The 17,260-nt window shown below is 50.2% G+C and overlaps 1 protein-coding gene across 1 annotated transcript; it reads right to left on the bottom strand.

Annotated features, from left to right (window-relative positions):
* Positions 1 to 13,039: 13,039 nt before the first annotated feature.
* On the bottom strand, positions 13,040 to 16,001 carry LOC117853264 (uncharacterized). The gene is made up of 3 exons (XM_034735649.2): positions 15,624 to 16,001; positions 13,734 to 15,399; positions 13,040 to 13,638 (listed from the first exon to the last, which is right to left on the bottom strand). The coding sequence occupies exons 1-3, from the start codon at positions 15,939 to 15,941 to the stop codon at positions 13,388 to 13,390; spliced, it is 2,235 nt and encodes a 744-aa protein (XP_034591540.1). The 5' UTR covers positions 15,942 to 16,001; the 3' UTR covers positions 13,040 to 13,387.
* Positions 16,002 to 17,260: the final 1,259 nt, after the last annotated feature.

The following is a 17,260-nucleotide window of genomic DNA, read 5'->3' as shown; positions in this document are numbered from 1 at the left end:
TAGATGAGACGGATGGGTGTTTCTTATGTCAAAAGCCAAGTTGGGTTCGTACCTTAGTGGTTGAGCAGGTTGGGAGATATCTAACTTGTCTTGGTTAAGGAGCGAGTTGATGTGTCATCTTTCCTAACCCAATTTATAATGCAACCACTCGACCTGTGTATGTGGCAAAGGCTTAACATAAACCCCACTAGCAAGTCTAATAATCGTCGGTGTGCTAGGTGAGCAATGGGAGATCATGGATAAGGAGTAAGCATACGTAGGCTTAGGTCCTGGTTAAGACCTTGTTGGTAGGTCCTTAGCCCCATGGTTGCTTCCATGATGATTTATTAGGTCTTAGCTAAGATGGGTAATGGCTTTGTTAGGATCCGCGCCAACACTAAGGTGTTTGTGTTGTGGTACCCTACTTGTGGGTAAAGTGTACACCTCTGCACAGTTAAAACCTATTCGAATAGCCGTGTCCACGGTATTGGACGAGTTATGGTTTGGGCACATAACTAGCTTTTGGGAGATGAATGATTTTCATGGCGTGTGTTGGATTTTGGAAGTGTCCGGCAGTTGTGCCGTGAGCTACCGCGGACGGAGAGTCCGGTGGCATTAAAATTTGGATCCTCTGGGTAGGAAAAACCTCAGCATGTGTTAAAAATCTAGCTTTATTGCAGATAAACCTTAGCCTTATCCCTGTTATGACTTGTGCATATCCTTGTTATCCCCCTTCGTGGGTGTGGTTGGACTTGTTGAGTACCTTTGTACTCACCCTTGTTTTATTGCTTCAAAGGAAGACCCAGACTTCGTTGCCGAGGACATCGAGTAGGTGGTTGCTTCTGCACCCAACGTTGCCTGTGGTGTTGGGCATTTGCAGGATGCTTTCGCTAGCTTGTAGTTCCGAGTGCTGTCTAGTGTTCATCTGGACAATATCTTGGGTCGTTACTGTTGTTTTACTTATCGTTTCGGCATGGCTTTCGTGTCCGCTCCCTTAGGAGTTGTACGGTTTATGAACCATTTGTTGAATAAATGTGTTATTGTATCACATTTAAGTCTCTACTTATGTGGGGACGCTTCAGGTGGTATGAGAGTCGTCGTTGGCTGTAGGATGCGACCATTAGGACCAGAAAAGCCTTTTTGACCAAAATATGTGATTTATAAAATTTCTTGCTTCCCTTGCTTTGTCGCAAAAATGATGGCTGAAGAAGGATGGGTCAACAGCCACTGCTTGGAGGAGCTCGGTTTTCCCAGGTTGTTGTTCGCTTGCATGCACCACCTCGGCATTTACGAGTGCTCAGAGTACACCAGCAGGGAGTACGAGGACCACAGGATCCTTCGGTGTGAAATGATTATCTACATCGGGAGGAGTAGCTACTACCCCGACATCCAGCCATGGAATGTGTCTGCCACCAATTTTCGGCATGAGGACACTTACCAAGTGGCAGTCAGGAAGGCTCTACGCTTCCTGTGCTAGATTTATGAGGGGCACATCGGCCACACTCCGATGAGATTCTACCCGCCTGTCAAGAAGAACTGCCCAGTCTGGCTGGTCCGGGTGAGGACTTTGGAAGGACGTGGGCAGTGCGAGGACGACCCCACGGTGCTCCACATGGCTGCTTACCTCCTCACCTTAGACAAGCTCTATGACAAGCATACCTTGAAGATGAAGCAGCAGATTCGCAGAGTCGAGGACGCAGAGGTCATGGTGAGAAGGCTCCAGGTGAAGCTGGTAGAAGCCAAGGCACGAGCTGCGGCCGCCCAAAGCAGTGAGGCTGCCACCATTGAGGCCCTCAAGCAGGCCGATGATCGGCATTCCCAGGAGTTGAAGGAGGCCCACCTCGTGAATCATGCTAGGAGGAGGATGGTGGCTATGGAAGATGACGAGGCCCCGATCCGGCAAGCGAAAGAGCCCCAACGCTCCACAAGCACCACCACCTTTAGAGTCTTCCAGACGAGGCTCTAAAATCGCCAAGCCACCCTCGGTGGAGGACGATGTGTTGGCACTCCTCATCCCACCAGAAAACCACTCCGTCTAGGATGAAGACTCACCCCGCGAGTAGGGTACCCAACTAAGAGTTGTACCCTAGGAAGTGAAGCCGTCTCGGTCCGAAGTTTAGAGTTGTAACCCCGCCCCCCAGTTGTGTTGTTGTACCAGATTGTGTAGTGCGTGTTTTGGCCTTACCTCCAGGTGTTGTAACCCTCATGGCAAAAATAAAATCGTTTGTGCTTGTTGTGTTGTTAGTCTGTTTGCTTGTCGACAGGAGGTCGATTTTGTCTTTCCGAAACTACGAATTAATTAACTTAAACATCACCTTAAATCCAAATCCAAGTCTCATGAAATCCCACCCAATCTACAGATACTTCCTAAGCTAGGACCATGCCACCAGGACCTCCCCAAGCTAGGACCATGCCACCCCTAGTGCAGAAAGACAGCAAGAAAGGCAAGCACCACCCCCTGCAGTGCACCATCAGGAGTAGGAGGTGAGTCAGCCTGAAGGGGGAGGAGAAAGCCAAGGGGGGCGCACAACAGCCACCACCTTCGCCTGTTATTGATCTGGTGCAAGTAATGAAAAATCAGACTCTTCTGCTAGAAGCCTTGGCCAATGCCATCACCCGCCCGAGGCCCCGCAGGCAAAGCATGAATGAGAAGCTGAAAGACTTCCTTCGGACCAAGCCACCCACTTTTGGTAGGACCATTAACCCTTTGGATGTAGACGAATGGCTACAGGTTATCCAAAGGAAGCTGGAACCATTTGGTTGTGAGCGCAGAGACAAGGTTCTCTTGGCTGCCCATCAGCTAACTGGGACTGTTCTAGCTTGGTGGGAGAACTACTGTATAGCCGCCCAAGATGCTTCTAGTATCACTTGGGAGGAGTTTGTGATATAGTTTTGCTGCTATCACATTCTAGCGGCCACCATGAAGCGCAAGGCGGATGAGTTCCGTGAACTGCGCTAATGCAGCAAGTCTGTGGAGGAGTACACCTATCAGTTCATGGAGCTAGCCCATTATGCTTCGGAAGAAATGGACAAGGATGAAAAGAAGCAGGACATGTTCAACAAGGGCTTGAGTGTAGAACTTAGGACCCTGCTTACTCCTCAGATCTACCCGGATTCCAACACAATGATGAACATGGCTATCTTGACTGAGAGAGCCAAGGCAGATGAGAGAAGGGACAACAAGCGCCGGTTCCTAGAGAACAAGGCCCACCAATAGGACCGTTTCCAGAAGTCATGAAACTTTGGTCATCCAGTGCCTAGGTCCCAGGCCCCTATGCAGTACAGGACCTAGTGTCAAGCATCCGGTTCTCACCAACCCAATGCCCCATTTAGGAGCCAGAACCCCATCAAGGCCCCGCAGAGCAACGCCAGCCAAGTCACCAGCAACAACAGGGCATGTTTCAACTGTCGCGAGACAGGACATTTCATAGCCAACTATCCATACGCCAACAACAAGCCAGCAGCCTCAACCTTTTCCAACTTTGTGAATGGGCCAAGACCAGCCTCGTCAGGTGCCAACCATGTTCCCATCTGCAGCAACAACAACCCTAGCAACAACAACAACCAGCAGATGAGGCTTTCCCATTAGTCATTTGGACGAGCCCACATCAACCACATCAGCGTGCAAGAGACTCGAGAAGCTCAGGGCATGGTACTCAGTGAGTTTTTAGTCAGCTCAGTCTTGGCAACAATACTTTTTGATTCTGGAGCATCACATTCTTTCATATTATCAAGTTTTGTGAACAATCACAATATATCTACAGTACTACTAAGGTTACTCTTATTAACCCGAACGCCTGGAGCTGACATTCGATGCCAACTAGGTTGTTCCCGGGTAAGGATCAATTTAAGTGGGATAAAATTCTTAGCAAACTTAGTAGTGCTTAAGTCTAAGGGGATAGATGTGATCCTTGGGATGGATTGGTTAAGCCTACATGATGGTCACATAGGGTGTGCTGATAAGGTAGTACGCCTAACCAATTAGGATGGCATGCAAGTGACTTGTCACACTCAGGAAAGTGGACCAGACTTGATGGTTTTTAGCATGGAAGCTAAGGCTATAGAGGAAGTCCCAGTAGTGAGTGAATACCCCGATGTCTTCCTTGAAGAACTACCTGGAATGCCACTGGACAGGGATACAGAGTTCATAATTGATCTTATCCTAGGAACCTCTCCTATAGCCAAGAGACCAGATAGGATGGCAGCATCTGAGTTGGCAGAACTGAAGAAGCAGTTAGGGGAATTGCAGCAAAGTGGTTTTATTAGGCCTAGCTCATTGATTTTCAAGGTGTGTGTTAGATTTTAGAAGTGCCCGATAGTTGTGCCATGAGCTACCGTGGATGGGGAGTCTGGTAGCATTAAAATTTGGATCCTTTGAGTAGGATCAACCCCACTCCATTATTCGGTTACTCAATAAATGCTTTGCGAAGACCCTTTTAAAGTGAACCCTTGCATGTGTTAAATACCTTTATTACAAATGAACCTTAGCCTTATCCTTGTTATGACTTGTGCATATTCTTGTTATTCCCCCTCCATGGGTGTGGTTGGACTTGTTGAGTACTTTTGTACTCACCCTTGTTTTGTTGCTTCAGAGGAAGACCCGGACTTTGTTGTCGAGGACATCGAGTAGGTGGTCGTTTCCGCACCCAACGTTGCTTGTGGTGTTGGGACTTTGCAGGACTCACTGGCGTGTAGTCCCGAGTGCTGTCTGGGGTTCATCTGGACAATAGCTTGGGTCGTTACTGTTGTTGTTTTACTTATTGTTTCAGCGTGGCTTTCGCGCCTGCTCGCTCGAGAGTTGTATGGTTCTAGAACCATCTGTTGAATAAATGTGTAATCAGCCTCATGTGGCTGATATTTGTATCACATTTAGTCTCTGCTTATATAAGGACGCTTCATTGGACCTACGGCCCTGTAGCCATCCTGAGTGCCAGAAGCTCGTCTTTTTACCGTTGCCGATTGTTGTTGTTGTGCAAGCCGTGAAGAGGAGACAACACTACTAGAAAAACCATCTCTTGTACCGGTTAGAAACCCCCCTCTAGTACCGGTTGCACAACCGGTACTAAGCAATTGGTACTAGAGGGGTTAAAAAAATTAAAAAAGAAAAGCCCCCATGCTGCCAGCCCCAAAACCGCACCCCCTCCCCGCCACCCCCCCACCCCCCGCCTCTCCACCCCCGTCCCCCCAGCCGCCGCCAGCCCCGCCCACCCCTCCTCCACCCCCACGCCTCCTCCGCCACCACCTCCACCCCCGGCCTCCTCCGCCGCCACCTCCACGCCTCCGTCGTCGCTGGCCCCACCCGCCCCTCCTCCTCCTCCTCCACGTCGCCACTACCGCCCTCCCCCCTGCCCGCCCCTCCTCCTTCTCCACACCCCCACCGCCACCACCTCCACCCCGACCTCCTCCGCCGCTACCTCCACGGCCCCACCGCCGTCGGTGGCCCCTGCCCCCTCCACCTGGTCTCCTCCGCCTCGATCCACGCCGCCGGCCCCCTTCACCCCACTGTCTCCTCTGCCACTTCCTTCGCTGCCACTTTGCCCGCCCTAACCACCTGCGCCGTCGTCACCACCCACCTCGCCACACTGCCACTCCTCACCACCAGTGAAGGGTGAGCGGAGGGGGGAGGGGAGGAAAAGCAGGAAGAGGGCTGGCCGGGGATCCCTCGCGCTACACTGAGAGAGATCGAGAGAGGGAGAGAGGTAGGGGAGGCAGGAGGCAGGAGGGGAGAGAGAGGAGCAGAGAGGGTGAGGAGATAAGTGTGTGGGGGATGGGGGTGCTCTAGATATTTCTAAGTGTGCGCTAAGGAGATAAAGCACGGGGTAGCGCTGGGACGGGAAAAAAAATGAAAGTTGGCGGTGGGAAACCCTCTCGTACCGGTTCGAGCCTCCAACCGGTACTAGAGGGCTTCCGCAGAATCCCAAATTTGGATCCGATACTAATACCCCCTCTAGTACTGGGTCCAAATGTGATCGGTACTAATATTAGGGATGAAAGGTCATATTTCTAGTAGTGCGGTCAGTGTTGTCGCATGGTGTTTCAGTACATATCCATGCTTTTTCTCGCGAGACCCATTCATGCCATAGCTACCGTAGTCTCAGGGTTCTAGCGAATCTTTCCAAGTTCAGAATTCCCAAACCGCCATGTTCTTTGGGAAGACTGCATCAGTTGACTTTGCCTTTACCTCCCTTGAGCGTCTAGTTGCCGACCCAAAGGAATTTTTTCCTTATTTTGTCAAGCTCCTCTAGTATTTCTTTGGTCGCTTTGAGTACTATTAGTAGGTAGACTGGCTATGAAGATAGCATGGATTTGTCAGGTAGACTCGGCCAGCCTGCGTTAGGTGTCTCCCGTACCAGCCTGATACCTTGGAGGTTGCCTTTTCCACTAGAGGTTGAAACTCCATTTTGCGTAATCTCCTCATCGCGAGCGGTAGCCTCAGGTATTTGATGGGGAAGTTGGTGCGTATCACCGAAAAGCCGGACAGTGTGTCCTCTAGGTCTATGTCGCCGCAGCTGATTGGCGTCACACTTGTTTTCTGCAGGTTAGTCTTTAGCCGTGTAACTTCCCCAAAATTTTTAGGATGAGCTCCATATTGTTGATGTCTTTGCAGTCTGGTTTGACGAAGATCACCACGTCATCTGCATACATGGATATCCTGAAGCGTGCCTGTAACGACCGACCCCTAAGCCTTCCCAGTTAGTCTTGATCGCAGCCCTTAACCTTAGTCAGCTGTTTTGCTTGACCGCACCTAAGTGCTCAGCTATCCGCCTGGTCCCGACCCCTGAGATCCGACCCCTTCCCGCTTCGCTCCTCTCCCGACCCCAGCGAGCTCAGCCCACCATCGGATTCTGCTGATCTTCCTCACCCGTCCGATCTATCCACCGGTGGACCCGTGAGATCTTTTCCAGATCCCCCGCGACAGCCACACTCGAGTTGCATGGCCGCCTCAGAGTCTTCCTGCCGCGTGGCTCGTCTTCTCCGACGCCTGCCGCAAAGTTTTGTCTCTGGCAAGCAACCGAGTGGGTTCCCGCGCCCCCTTTCCCCAATAGCAGCGGAAGCCCTCTGCACCCCTTTCTGCAGAACCTCACCTCCCGCGCCCATCATCACGCCACCAGATCCCGGCCCCAGAGCCCGATGTCGCCCGTCTTTTCCATCCCTTCAGCCACAGTTGCGCCGCCCGGTCGCCGCTACACGACGATTCCTCCACCGCCAACCCCGACCACGGCCGCGACAGTTCCTTTCCCCGCTTTGTCAGAAGCCGCCCGACAATCTGTTGTTCCGCGCTCTCCCCCGCGCCCGCGTCCGTCTGTCTTCTCACCTGTGCGCCCTCGATTCTAGCACCGTTAAACCGGTCGTTTCTATCACATCTTCCGCACGACGACGCCCGCTTTTCGCCAAATCTCAACCACCAGTCTACCCACTTCTACGCCGCCCTGACGGCAGAACGCCATGATTGCTGGCGTCACCCCCGGAGTTCTGCACCACCGCCCTCTTTGCTCAATCGCCGCCCCGGCAGAGCACTCCATTGCCTCTCCCCGGCCTTCGCGCCGCTCCCCTTCTCTCTCTCCGCGCCGTTTCCTTTCCTCTGCTCCAGCAGCTATAAAAGGAATGCCCCCGTCGCCGGAGTTCCCTCCGCTCTCGTTGCCTTCAGCCTTCTCTAGCTCCCTACTCAAGCTCCTAGCGCCACCCACCCAGTTCTTGAGGAGTTCTTCTCTCAATTCTCTCTCAGTTTCCTCCAAGTCACCCAGCAGCTTGCTCCTCCGTGCTGCGTAAGAGCTCTCTTGTGATCCGCAAGAAGCAGCGCCGCCGCCGGAGCATTGCCAGTCGTAGCCCTTGCTCGAAGCTTTAGTCCCTCCGCCCAAGTCTGCTTCTTCCCGACCCCACGCTTTCCTTTCAGGAAGAAGGTGAGTTGCCGACCCCAGTCCGCCTCGCCCGACCCCTCCTATTCGCCCGACCCCGGATTCCGTCTCGCCCGACCCTGTCTGTTCCGCCGACCCTTATCCGCCTCGCCCGAGGGCTTGGCTGTGATCTTTTTCTTCAACTCGAGGGTGTATGTGTAAAACTTGGGAACCCTTCAGCGCTTGCGTCTAAGGACCCCTAGTTTATCACATCCTCTAGTTCAAGGATCAGACCACTAGTTCCTTCCTACCCTTACCTCTTGATCATCATCAGCTCTCTCGAACCACCATAACCTCCTGCTCGTTGTCGCAAGTTTCTGGGCTCAGGCGAGCCCGTGTCGCTGTTGAAATAATTGTCTAAGCTAACCCTTGCATTGCATTCGTGTAGAGCTGCACCTCGCCGACGGTTTCTACGAGCTTCACCCGGCGCCAGAAGAAGAAGCTGTAGCCGAGCTCCTGCCCTCCGAAGCCGAAGTCGCCCCAGAAGTCGAGCAGTTCCCGTCCTCCTTGCTTGAAGGCAAGCCCCGGTTGCATGAAAATCCTATGTGTTTTACCAGACTTGCGCATGCCTTCTGTAACATGCTTGTGCATTTACGTATAGGAGTTGTGTGAAACCCTAGATGCATGACTCAGTGACCCATGATCTGAGCACTAGCTATTGGACCGAGTAGCTGCATTGCTTAACTAGGAAAACGGTAAAAGTCGAGTGATTTCCTGTCACTCGCGAGTTATAGGAGTTGCATGTTTACTCTCCTGTTATAACTATAAGGACGATGGACGGGGCAGGGTTTTGGGTAACTCTTTGGTGGTCGGATGGTCGCCCCGTTTGTCTATGAAATCTTGCTAAGGCTCGACAGTGGTGGTGTTCGTGATCAAGTGTTTGAAAGTACTAGCCTCATACTTAGTATGGGATGAGGAAGCCTAGTACCGGATTGAACCTAGACGTGAGCGGTCGCCCCATTGTTCTTAGAACGGAGTTTCCCCTGCTGGTTGTCGCACGTGGTGGCAATGTGTGGTCACAGAACGGCAGAGGCCGGGTCTGTGGAACCTTGCACCAAAGGAAATGGGCCCGACACGGGTTAGAGGATTGATGGGGAAGGCCGACACAGGAAGCGACCCCCGGGTGCGCGGATGTCGTGAGGCTAGGTTCACCATGCATGGTTAAAGAACTCGAATCGATTCGTCTGCCTCTCACAGTTTGAGATTGCTTGATCGCTATGTCACCCTGAGTAAATGAGGAATCTGATGATGGCAATGTTTCTTGTTATATCTTCACATCTTGTTTGGTTCTATGAATGCTTAGAATAGGTTGCACAACCTAGACTGGTAAATGAACATAGAACCGGAGCTAAAACTGAAATAGGGTTACTTAGTGCTTTTGGCAACCAAACCCCTCAGCCAAGAAGCCTTGCATGTCTAGAAGGAGGAGTAGCCCTTACTCCTATCGGTTAAGTCTTGTTGAGCTTAGTAGCTCAGCCTTGTTGTGGCTCCTATTTTTCAGGTGAAGTTGCTGCGTCCGACCCCTCTCTGGTTGGTGCTTGGCCGCCCCAGCTCCCGCCAGGCTGGACGGTCGAGTGGGACCCCTCCTCGGACGGCGAGGAGAGGACTCAGTGATGTTCTGGCTGGCCTCACCCGGACATCCGACCCCGACGAAGTCTTCCGCTAGTGTTTCTCCATTGTTTTCTTGAAACCTTGTAAACCTCCGAGGTTGGATTTTATGGCCGAACTAAATGGGTAAAAACTCGTTTAACTCAGTGGACTTGTTGTATTCTCTGTAACCGCTCACCTTCGTGTGGGTTTGCTTAACTCGATCCTGTTTAAGTGGTTAAATCGGATGAAATCCGACGGCACTTCGTGTTAGCTCGGTTTAGGCAGGAGTGTCGCATGTTAGGCGGCTTAACCCTGCTTAATCAAGCTAATCCGAGGTGGTTCCGCCACAGCGCCACTCTTCCCCCTAACTTTTGCAGCAGCTTTAGGTTCGTGGCTTGGGAGAGTAGCTGGTGCAGTGGGTCAAAGGCGAGAATGAAGAGTAGTGGGGATAGAGGATCCCCCTATCGTAGTCCACGTCCATGCTAGATTGGGTCGGTTGGAATTCCGTTGATCATTATTCTGGATGTGGAGATGGTTAGAGTTGCGGCAATCCAGTTTCTCCAGCGCTGTGGGAAACCTCTATGTTGCATCAATGAGAGCAGGTAATCCCAACGTACTGAGTCGAAAGCTTTGGAAATGTCAAGCTTCATTAGAAGCGATGGTGTCCCGTTTCAGTGGAATCGTCGTGTGATGTTTCTGACATAAAGGAAGTTGTCGTGAATGCTTCTGCCTTTTATGAAGGTGCTTTGACATGGGGAGATGAGCGCATGCATTTTTGACGCTAGACGTAATGCAAGTATTTTGTTGATGATTTTCGCAAAGGTGTGGATGAGACTGATTGGCTTGAAGTCTGTGATTGAGTCTGCCCCGTCTTTTTTGGGTAGTAGGACAATGTTTGCCTTGTTGACAAGGTTCAGGTTTGTGCAGCACCCTGTGTGGAAGTAGTTAATTGTTGCGACTAAGTCTTGTTTGATGATGCTCCAGCAAGATATAGCCCAACCCGTGCCTTTTCACAGTCGTTGAATGAAATTCTTCCGCCTTCTTGTGTTCGCCTTGAGGTGGAAGAATTTGGTGTTGGCGTCACCTTTCCATAAGTATATGCCTCTTGAGCTTTGTTGTTTCCTAGCCTTTTCTATTACTGGCTAGCTAAGAATGCGCTTTTTGAGCTTACTCCGCAAGTTGTGCTTCGGCTCATTAAGGTCTCTATTTTCTTGAGCAATGTCCAATCGCATGATGACTTCTTGGGCCATGTGTAGCTTGAATTTGGCATCAGAGATCAATGATTTGCTCTACGTCCTCAGAGCTTTTGCTGTCACGTGAAGCTTGTACCCAATCCTGTGGAAAGGTTCTGTATGTGTGGTTGGTTGAGACCAGGCACTAGCTACAATCTCCTGGAAGTTTGGAACTTTCGTCCAGATATTTTCGAACTTGAAAGGTGTAGGCTTGCGCAAGTCCTTCTGATGTGCTAACAAGAGTGGGCAATGGTCGGAGTGCGATGATGATAAAGCATGAAGAGAATGGTTCTTGAAAGCTAGGTTCCAGCTTTCATTGCAGAAGACCCTATCAAGGTAAACAAGGGTTGGGTGCCGCCTCTCATTGCTTCACGTGTATTTGCGATTCTATAGGTGTACTTCCTTTAGCTGACATTAATTCAATGCAGCTCGGAATCTTCTCATCAGACGTAGATTGAGGCTAAGGTTATTTGCTCGAAATGTGAAGCGGTTTGAACGGCTTGCAAACAAGTGTGGATGTAATGAAAAATGAAACTAGACATCAGACAAAGCACACAATGATTCGCACTGACTCATGTTGAGAAGTTGATTCTTGGAACGGTGAATATTACATTCCTTCCTTAGATATATCACGTTTAGGACAAACAAAATTATTCTAGAATAAACTATTTCTCTTATTCTAAATGTCCGTATATTCAAGAATGGAGGGTTCATCAAATTGGGACTCGCAGCAGGCTAAACGATGTGTTGCACGCGAATAGGGTGGGGTGTTGAAGGTTCATACATACTATGATCTTGGTACGTGAAGCATTTTGTGCAGTATGTTGACTGACTCGAGAGATCTAGATTTTCTTTTATTTCCTTCCTTTCTTTCTTTTCCTTTCCTTTGCTCTGCCCCTTTAATTTGTTCAGTGTGCTTAATCCATTAGCAAAGTTTAGGTGCCTCCTTTTCCCTTTCAGCGAAATGGCAATGATAGCTCCATCGTACATGCCTCCATTTATACTCTGACGGTATTTGATGCTTCTACGGTTTGTACTCCAGTACCCGTCATCGTAAACCGTGAAATCGCTACCCCATCCAGTACATACACTCTGTACCGTATGTCTGTATTCCCATACCATCTCAGCGGCGGCGGCAGATCGAAGAAAGGCTTCTTCTTCTACGAGTAATAAAGCCACGCGGTGTACAGTCACACCAGATCACACCAGTAGTAGTATAGCACAGTCCCAGGCCGCGTAGCTAGTGTTGGAGCTTCCTAGTTGCTACCGCCGAGACATTGATTTGGACGCGTCCCATTTGGACTCCTTTGGATCTGCTGATTTGGCATTTCGCAGCTGTTAAAAATACAATATTCTATTTTTTCTTCATGGAACAGGAGAGAAAAAAATACGATCCGCACGGACGGCGTTCCGTCCTGTACTCTTTCGTGTTGAACGTAACGCCTGTTATTTGGCGACTGCCTACAACAACATTTTACTATAACATAATCTGGCGTTTCCATGCCGTCTTATCTGGTTGACCTTATGCGGCCGTACTTAGTTTTACCTGAATCAGTCCATATTGCCGTGGAACTTTTATTTTTTAATTTGTTCCCATATCTTGCCCTTGGTAACAGAAGTCGAGGTCGTACAAGTTGTTATTACCTGGATGAAAAGGGCTATATGACACTCTTGTGTTTTAACCTTCTTTTTTTGAAAATAGTTTTTCAGATATGGGATAGGTCAAAAACGTTAGGAGATGCTCACCAAAGTTGGGGAAAAAAAAGATGTACGTAGGATGGGGCAGGGGCTCGACAAGGTGGCTCGCCGGTGTCGGAAGGACATGGCTGTGGACGGTGGTAGGCAAACCTCGCGAGGAGGACAGCTCAAAATTCAAGTGTAGGATGGCCAGGGTTACAGATGTCCAAGCAACTTCTAGGCAGACTCAACAATTGCTTGGAGGTGAAAGCACCTTTTGACAGTTGCAATAGCAAATGTCCCCTCTAGCTTAAATCGTTTAGTGCCATTCATAAATCAGAATAGATGTGCAACATATGCTGTTCTATTGGTTATATTGACACTTTTTATGAAAGCTTGACCTTAGTTGAGTTGTTAACTGCTGATGCAACCAACCCCTTTTTTTATGTTCTTAATATAACATGACTGTTTGCTCCACATTATATATGATGCACACTGCAAGTTGGGCCACAACTTGTTCAAATACTTTAGGTATTGCTTGGATCAAGACAGACTACAAAATCTCAGCAACAGCAGTAGTTGTGTGCTTTCATCGCTTTCCTTATCAGTGGAAGGCTTTAGTTGAACCATCAAAAGCTAGTGCATCAAGACATTTGAGATCAGTAGTTATGCCAAGTTTCATCCAGTTTTTCTTCATCTAGTGACTTTTGTCCACCCATTAATAGCCAACATTTACAACCCAACCATGTCATGATGTGAGACCCATTCCGTGCTCCAGGTGCACCAACCACACCTCACGAGCCTGAAAATGTTTGGTCCCAGTACTACCACCATGGTCATGGCAAAATAAAGAGAATGTTAGTTGTTACAGTACTGATTAGACCTAGCAACTACACTATAGGATGGTATTGCCATGCTATGAAAATATGAAATGTACAACTTGTCTCTAGTTTGTGCTGTACGATATTCACAATGACCAGACAAGAGAGAATCTCAAGACTAAATGTCTAGAATCTAACAGGAGGCACCGGTTTGATCCATATGCCTACCCAACAACGCTAAGCTGATGGCTTCTTTCACAGAGCTATGCAAGCATTCTCTGCAAGAATCGATTATCGCTGATGACTTCTGCGCTTTGACTTTGGGGCTGTGCTTGCAGACCAGTCTTGAGAGTGCAAGGGACTGCGATGGCGAATGCTCAAATCCGCAGGAAGCCAAGACAGTATGTGTTGCTGTCCGAGCAACTTCCTTGAAGGTTTCAGAGCCTGTATCACAGACAGTGGTTTATGAGATTAAATATGTAACAGCAAAAGAAAAGTTATATGCTGGGGAACAGAAGAATTGGAAGGAGAATGTGTACCATGCGTCTTGTCTATCTTGAGTAGTTTCAGCTCGCGAACAGCCAGCGAAGAAATCTCACTTTTTGCAATTTTACAGGCTGACCTGGATCTTTTGGGTCCTTCATCACTGCATTTTTCAGAACTGTGTTTCCTCTTCCGCTCATGACGGTCTGCTCTAGAACTTTTTCTAACTTCAGTGGTTGCAGCACTACCTATTTCATTGGTTGTTGCAGCACAAACAGCTGAGGGTTCCTCAGGGTTTACCATCATAGTAGATTGGCTCCCAGCCCTAGGCCCCAACTGTAGTGATGATATCACAGGGGACTGACCGGATGATGAACTGCACTTCAGTGGATGCAGCATGCCTGATTTGGATTTCTCTAATCCGCCTGTACTACATGAAGATGCTAACGGTTGATCAACATGTTGATCTTGAGTTGATGAGTCAACTTTACCATTTAGACTTTCCTCATTTATTCGATTCCAAAAAGAAATTGTCCTTTCATGAACCCATGCATGTCTGTCCTCAGGCAAGCTACGGCGTTCTGCTGTGTATTCTGTGGGTGGTGTACTTTCCATTTCTGTACCCTGACCACAGTTTGCTCTATTGTGTTGAGACACCTTATTAGGCAGGTTACCATTCTTTTGTCCCAAAACTGAATCAATAGGACTGTAAGAAGTTGATCTGTTCCCCATGGAAAATGGGGTGCTGCAGCTAAGGGAGGCAGGTTTGCTAGATATCTTCCTCCCACCAGAAGTTTTTGCGATCTCCAACCTTTTCCATGCCTTATGGGCATCACGAGCGTCCTTGTGCGAGACTTTTTTACTGTGTCCTAGTGAGGTACTAGTTTCCTCAGGGGAAGGTCTTGGCTGCTGAGCAGAAGTAGCAGGAGCACCATTTCTGTAGCTGGCAGTTGCAGGCGTCGTTTGACGGTGACGCTGATGATCGGTAGCAGCAGAAGTGGAACCAGTATCTTTCCCTCTTCCATTAGGCACACGTGGAGCAAACCCCACAGAACCATCACGCAGGGCAGCCCAGTTCTCCCGCAGCTCCCTTATGCGCTTATCAAGATTGCGGGAGTTGCGTAGTGTTCTAGCTCTCTCAACTTCAAGGCGGATGCAAGCATGATACGCCCCAAGACCATTATCTCGTCCCTTGGTCAATCCAGGATGCTGAGATCCAGCTGATGAAGCACCCTGTGATGGAAGATCTTCAGTGTTCTTTCCAGGCCTCCTACCGATCCCCCCAACGGTAGGAAAATCATCATCCACAATGTCATAAATGGAAGGAACCTGGTCATCCATGGAAAGCCTACCGTTTCCCACACCAGCCCTGTCTGGATCACACTCCAACTCATCCACAACATCACGAACAGAAGGGGCAGCAACTGGCTCCGCTCTCAGAACATCGATGCTGACCTCAAATTCATCCTGAGCTCCCCGGCCCTCATTCTCAGCCAGCCACCTCAACTGCTCCTCCCTGACCGTCGCGCAGTCCTTGCAGAACCAGTCCCCCTCCGGCACAGTGGTCCCCAGCCCGGCGCAGTAGGTGTGCGCGGCCGCGTCGCAGAGCTCGCAGAGCAGCAGCAGCTCGTCGTCCCTGGAGCCGTTGCACACGGTGCAGATGGTTTCCGCGTAAGGATCCACGCCCACCGTGCTGCTCCCGTTGCCCTGCGGATGGTATACCTGCACCAACCAGCACAACACGTCAGCGTTGTCCCGCGGAGAATTCATGGCGTCCTGGCATGGCAAATTGACAGGGGCGGAATAGCACGCGGTACGGCATAACCAATGAAAAATTTGCCGGAATTTGCAGTCCTGGACATGAAATTTCTACTGCACAGCTATACGAGATCCAAAAAAAACTCGCGAGATTAGATTAGATTAGATTTAGGGTACTAAATGGTTACCTGGTTGCGCTCGGGGACGGTGACGATGCGCTCGTCGGGGAACCGGCCGGGGACGGGCGGGCGGCGGATGGTGCGGAAGCGGGCCTTGCAGAAGGGGCAGCGGGACTCGACGCGGCCCCAGGCCATGATGCAGACGAAGCAGAAGTAGTGGGCGCAGCAGTCGAGCTCGCCGCGGATGGCCTGCCGGCCGTCGACGTAGCAGATGCCGCACATCTTCCCCGAGCCCTCCGCCTCCGCCTCGTCGTCCATCTTGGCCTTGCCCTTGGAAGACGGCGACGGCGGGAGGGGCCGGGAGTCGCCGCCGGCGGGCGCGGCCATGTGTGTGGTGGTGGGGTCAGAGAGGACGGACTCGTCGACGAGATGGGATCATGGGAGATAGCGTTGGGCGAGGGGCGTTCGTATTTGGGCTCGGGAGTTGAAACGGTCCGAGTCCGACACGATTTCTGTTGGGCTCGGATTCTGGAATGTGGTCGTGGGCCTTCAGCCCTATTGACTTGCTCGGCCCTCGGACAGAAAAAAAACGGGCCTAGTAACGTGCAACAAATAAATGTATGAAAAAATTCCAAATTATAAGCGGATTTTGACTTTTCGTATACAATTTTTAGTCATAATATATATCTCAGTACCATTTGAAATGAATGGAGTACTAACGTGCAACAAGCGTTCCTGTTAGAATGATTTCCACCCCAGTAATAAACTAAGGAGATGCGATGGTTTTAGAAGGATAAACACAAAGATCACCCTGGGTTCTTTAAAATTCAATAACATAACTCATTTTAAAATAGAGTACAAATTTTTGGAAGTTTCATGTCCTTACTCCAACTCCAAACTAAACACCCTAATTCTACGAATTTGTGGAGCAGCCCAATTCCATGTAGTTGGTAGGGCTCTGGTTGATTTTGTTGGAGTACACTCTCAAATATCAATCTATGACAGCGGGGAAGCCGAGCAGGGCCGCCGTCCCCTCGCAGGCACTGCCGCCCGAGCAGGGCCGGCGCGGGTGATGGAAGCTCCGGCGGCGGATGGAAGCGCGGCGGTCTGCGGGAGCAGCGGCGGCCGGTCTCGTCGCGCGCCGCTGTCCGCCAGCCGTCCTGCGCCGCTGGCCCCTTGCCGCAGAGCTGCTCTTTCTCCTCTCCAATCAGAAGTACAGAGCAATTCGTTCCAGTGTTCTGATTTATTTATCTTTCCCCTTGTTTACCGTTCCTCGACCAGCTATTATATGCAGATAATGGCGTCCAGCCAGAATGGATTGTCTATTGGAGATTCACTGCCTCACAACATCGTCGAGTCCCCTGCATGGTCAGAGACCGCTTCCCCGCCGCAGACCCCATCACGCACGCCGCCGGCCAGGCCACTGCCCCATGTGTGGGCGCAAGCTCCTCCTTCCTCCCAAGGAAGAAGATAACCGGTGAAAAACGAAAAAAAAAAAAAGACAGAGAGAATGACATGTGGAGCTGGAGGGCAACAATGGCTATCCATCTTAAAGACCTCTTTTCTAGAGCTGCAGCACCATTCTATCCAAACATCCCATATAGCTCCAACTCTGTGCAAAGCGAGCTAGGCAGAGCGAGTTCCAGCTGGAGTTTGGAGTTGGAGCGAAAAATGGTGAAGTTGGAGCCATGCCAAACAGCGTCTAA

Source organism: Setaria viridis, chromosome 4 (assembly GCF_005286985.2).
Source record: "Setaria viridis chromosome 4, Setaria_viridis_v4.0, whole genome shotgun sequence".
Taxonomy (NCBI): Eukaryota; Viridiplantae; Streptophyta; class Magnoliopsida; order Poales; family Poaceae; genus Setaria; species Setaria viridis.
The sequence above is the reverse complement of the archived record's forward strand: the minus strand, read 5'-3'. Positions and strand labels throughout refer to the sequence as shown.

Excerpts from the sequence above, each read along its gene's own strand:
- LOC117853264 (XM_034735649.2), bottom strand. The coding sequence starts at position 15,941 with ATGGCCGCGCCCGCCGGCGGCGACTCCCGGCCCCTCCCGCCGTCGCCG. Across the intron at positions 15,400-15,623 it reads CCGTCCCCGAGCGCAACCAG|GTATACCATCCGCAGGGCAA; the intron begins GTAACCATTTAG and ends TGGTTGGTGCAG. Across the intron at positions 13,639-13,733 it reads CAAGATAGACAAGACGCATG|GCTCTGAAACCTTCAAGGAA; the intron begins GTACACATTCTC and ends TCTGTGATACAG.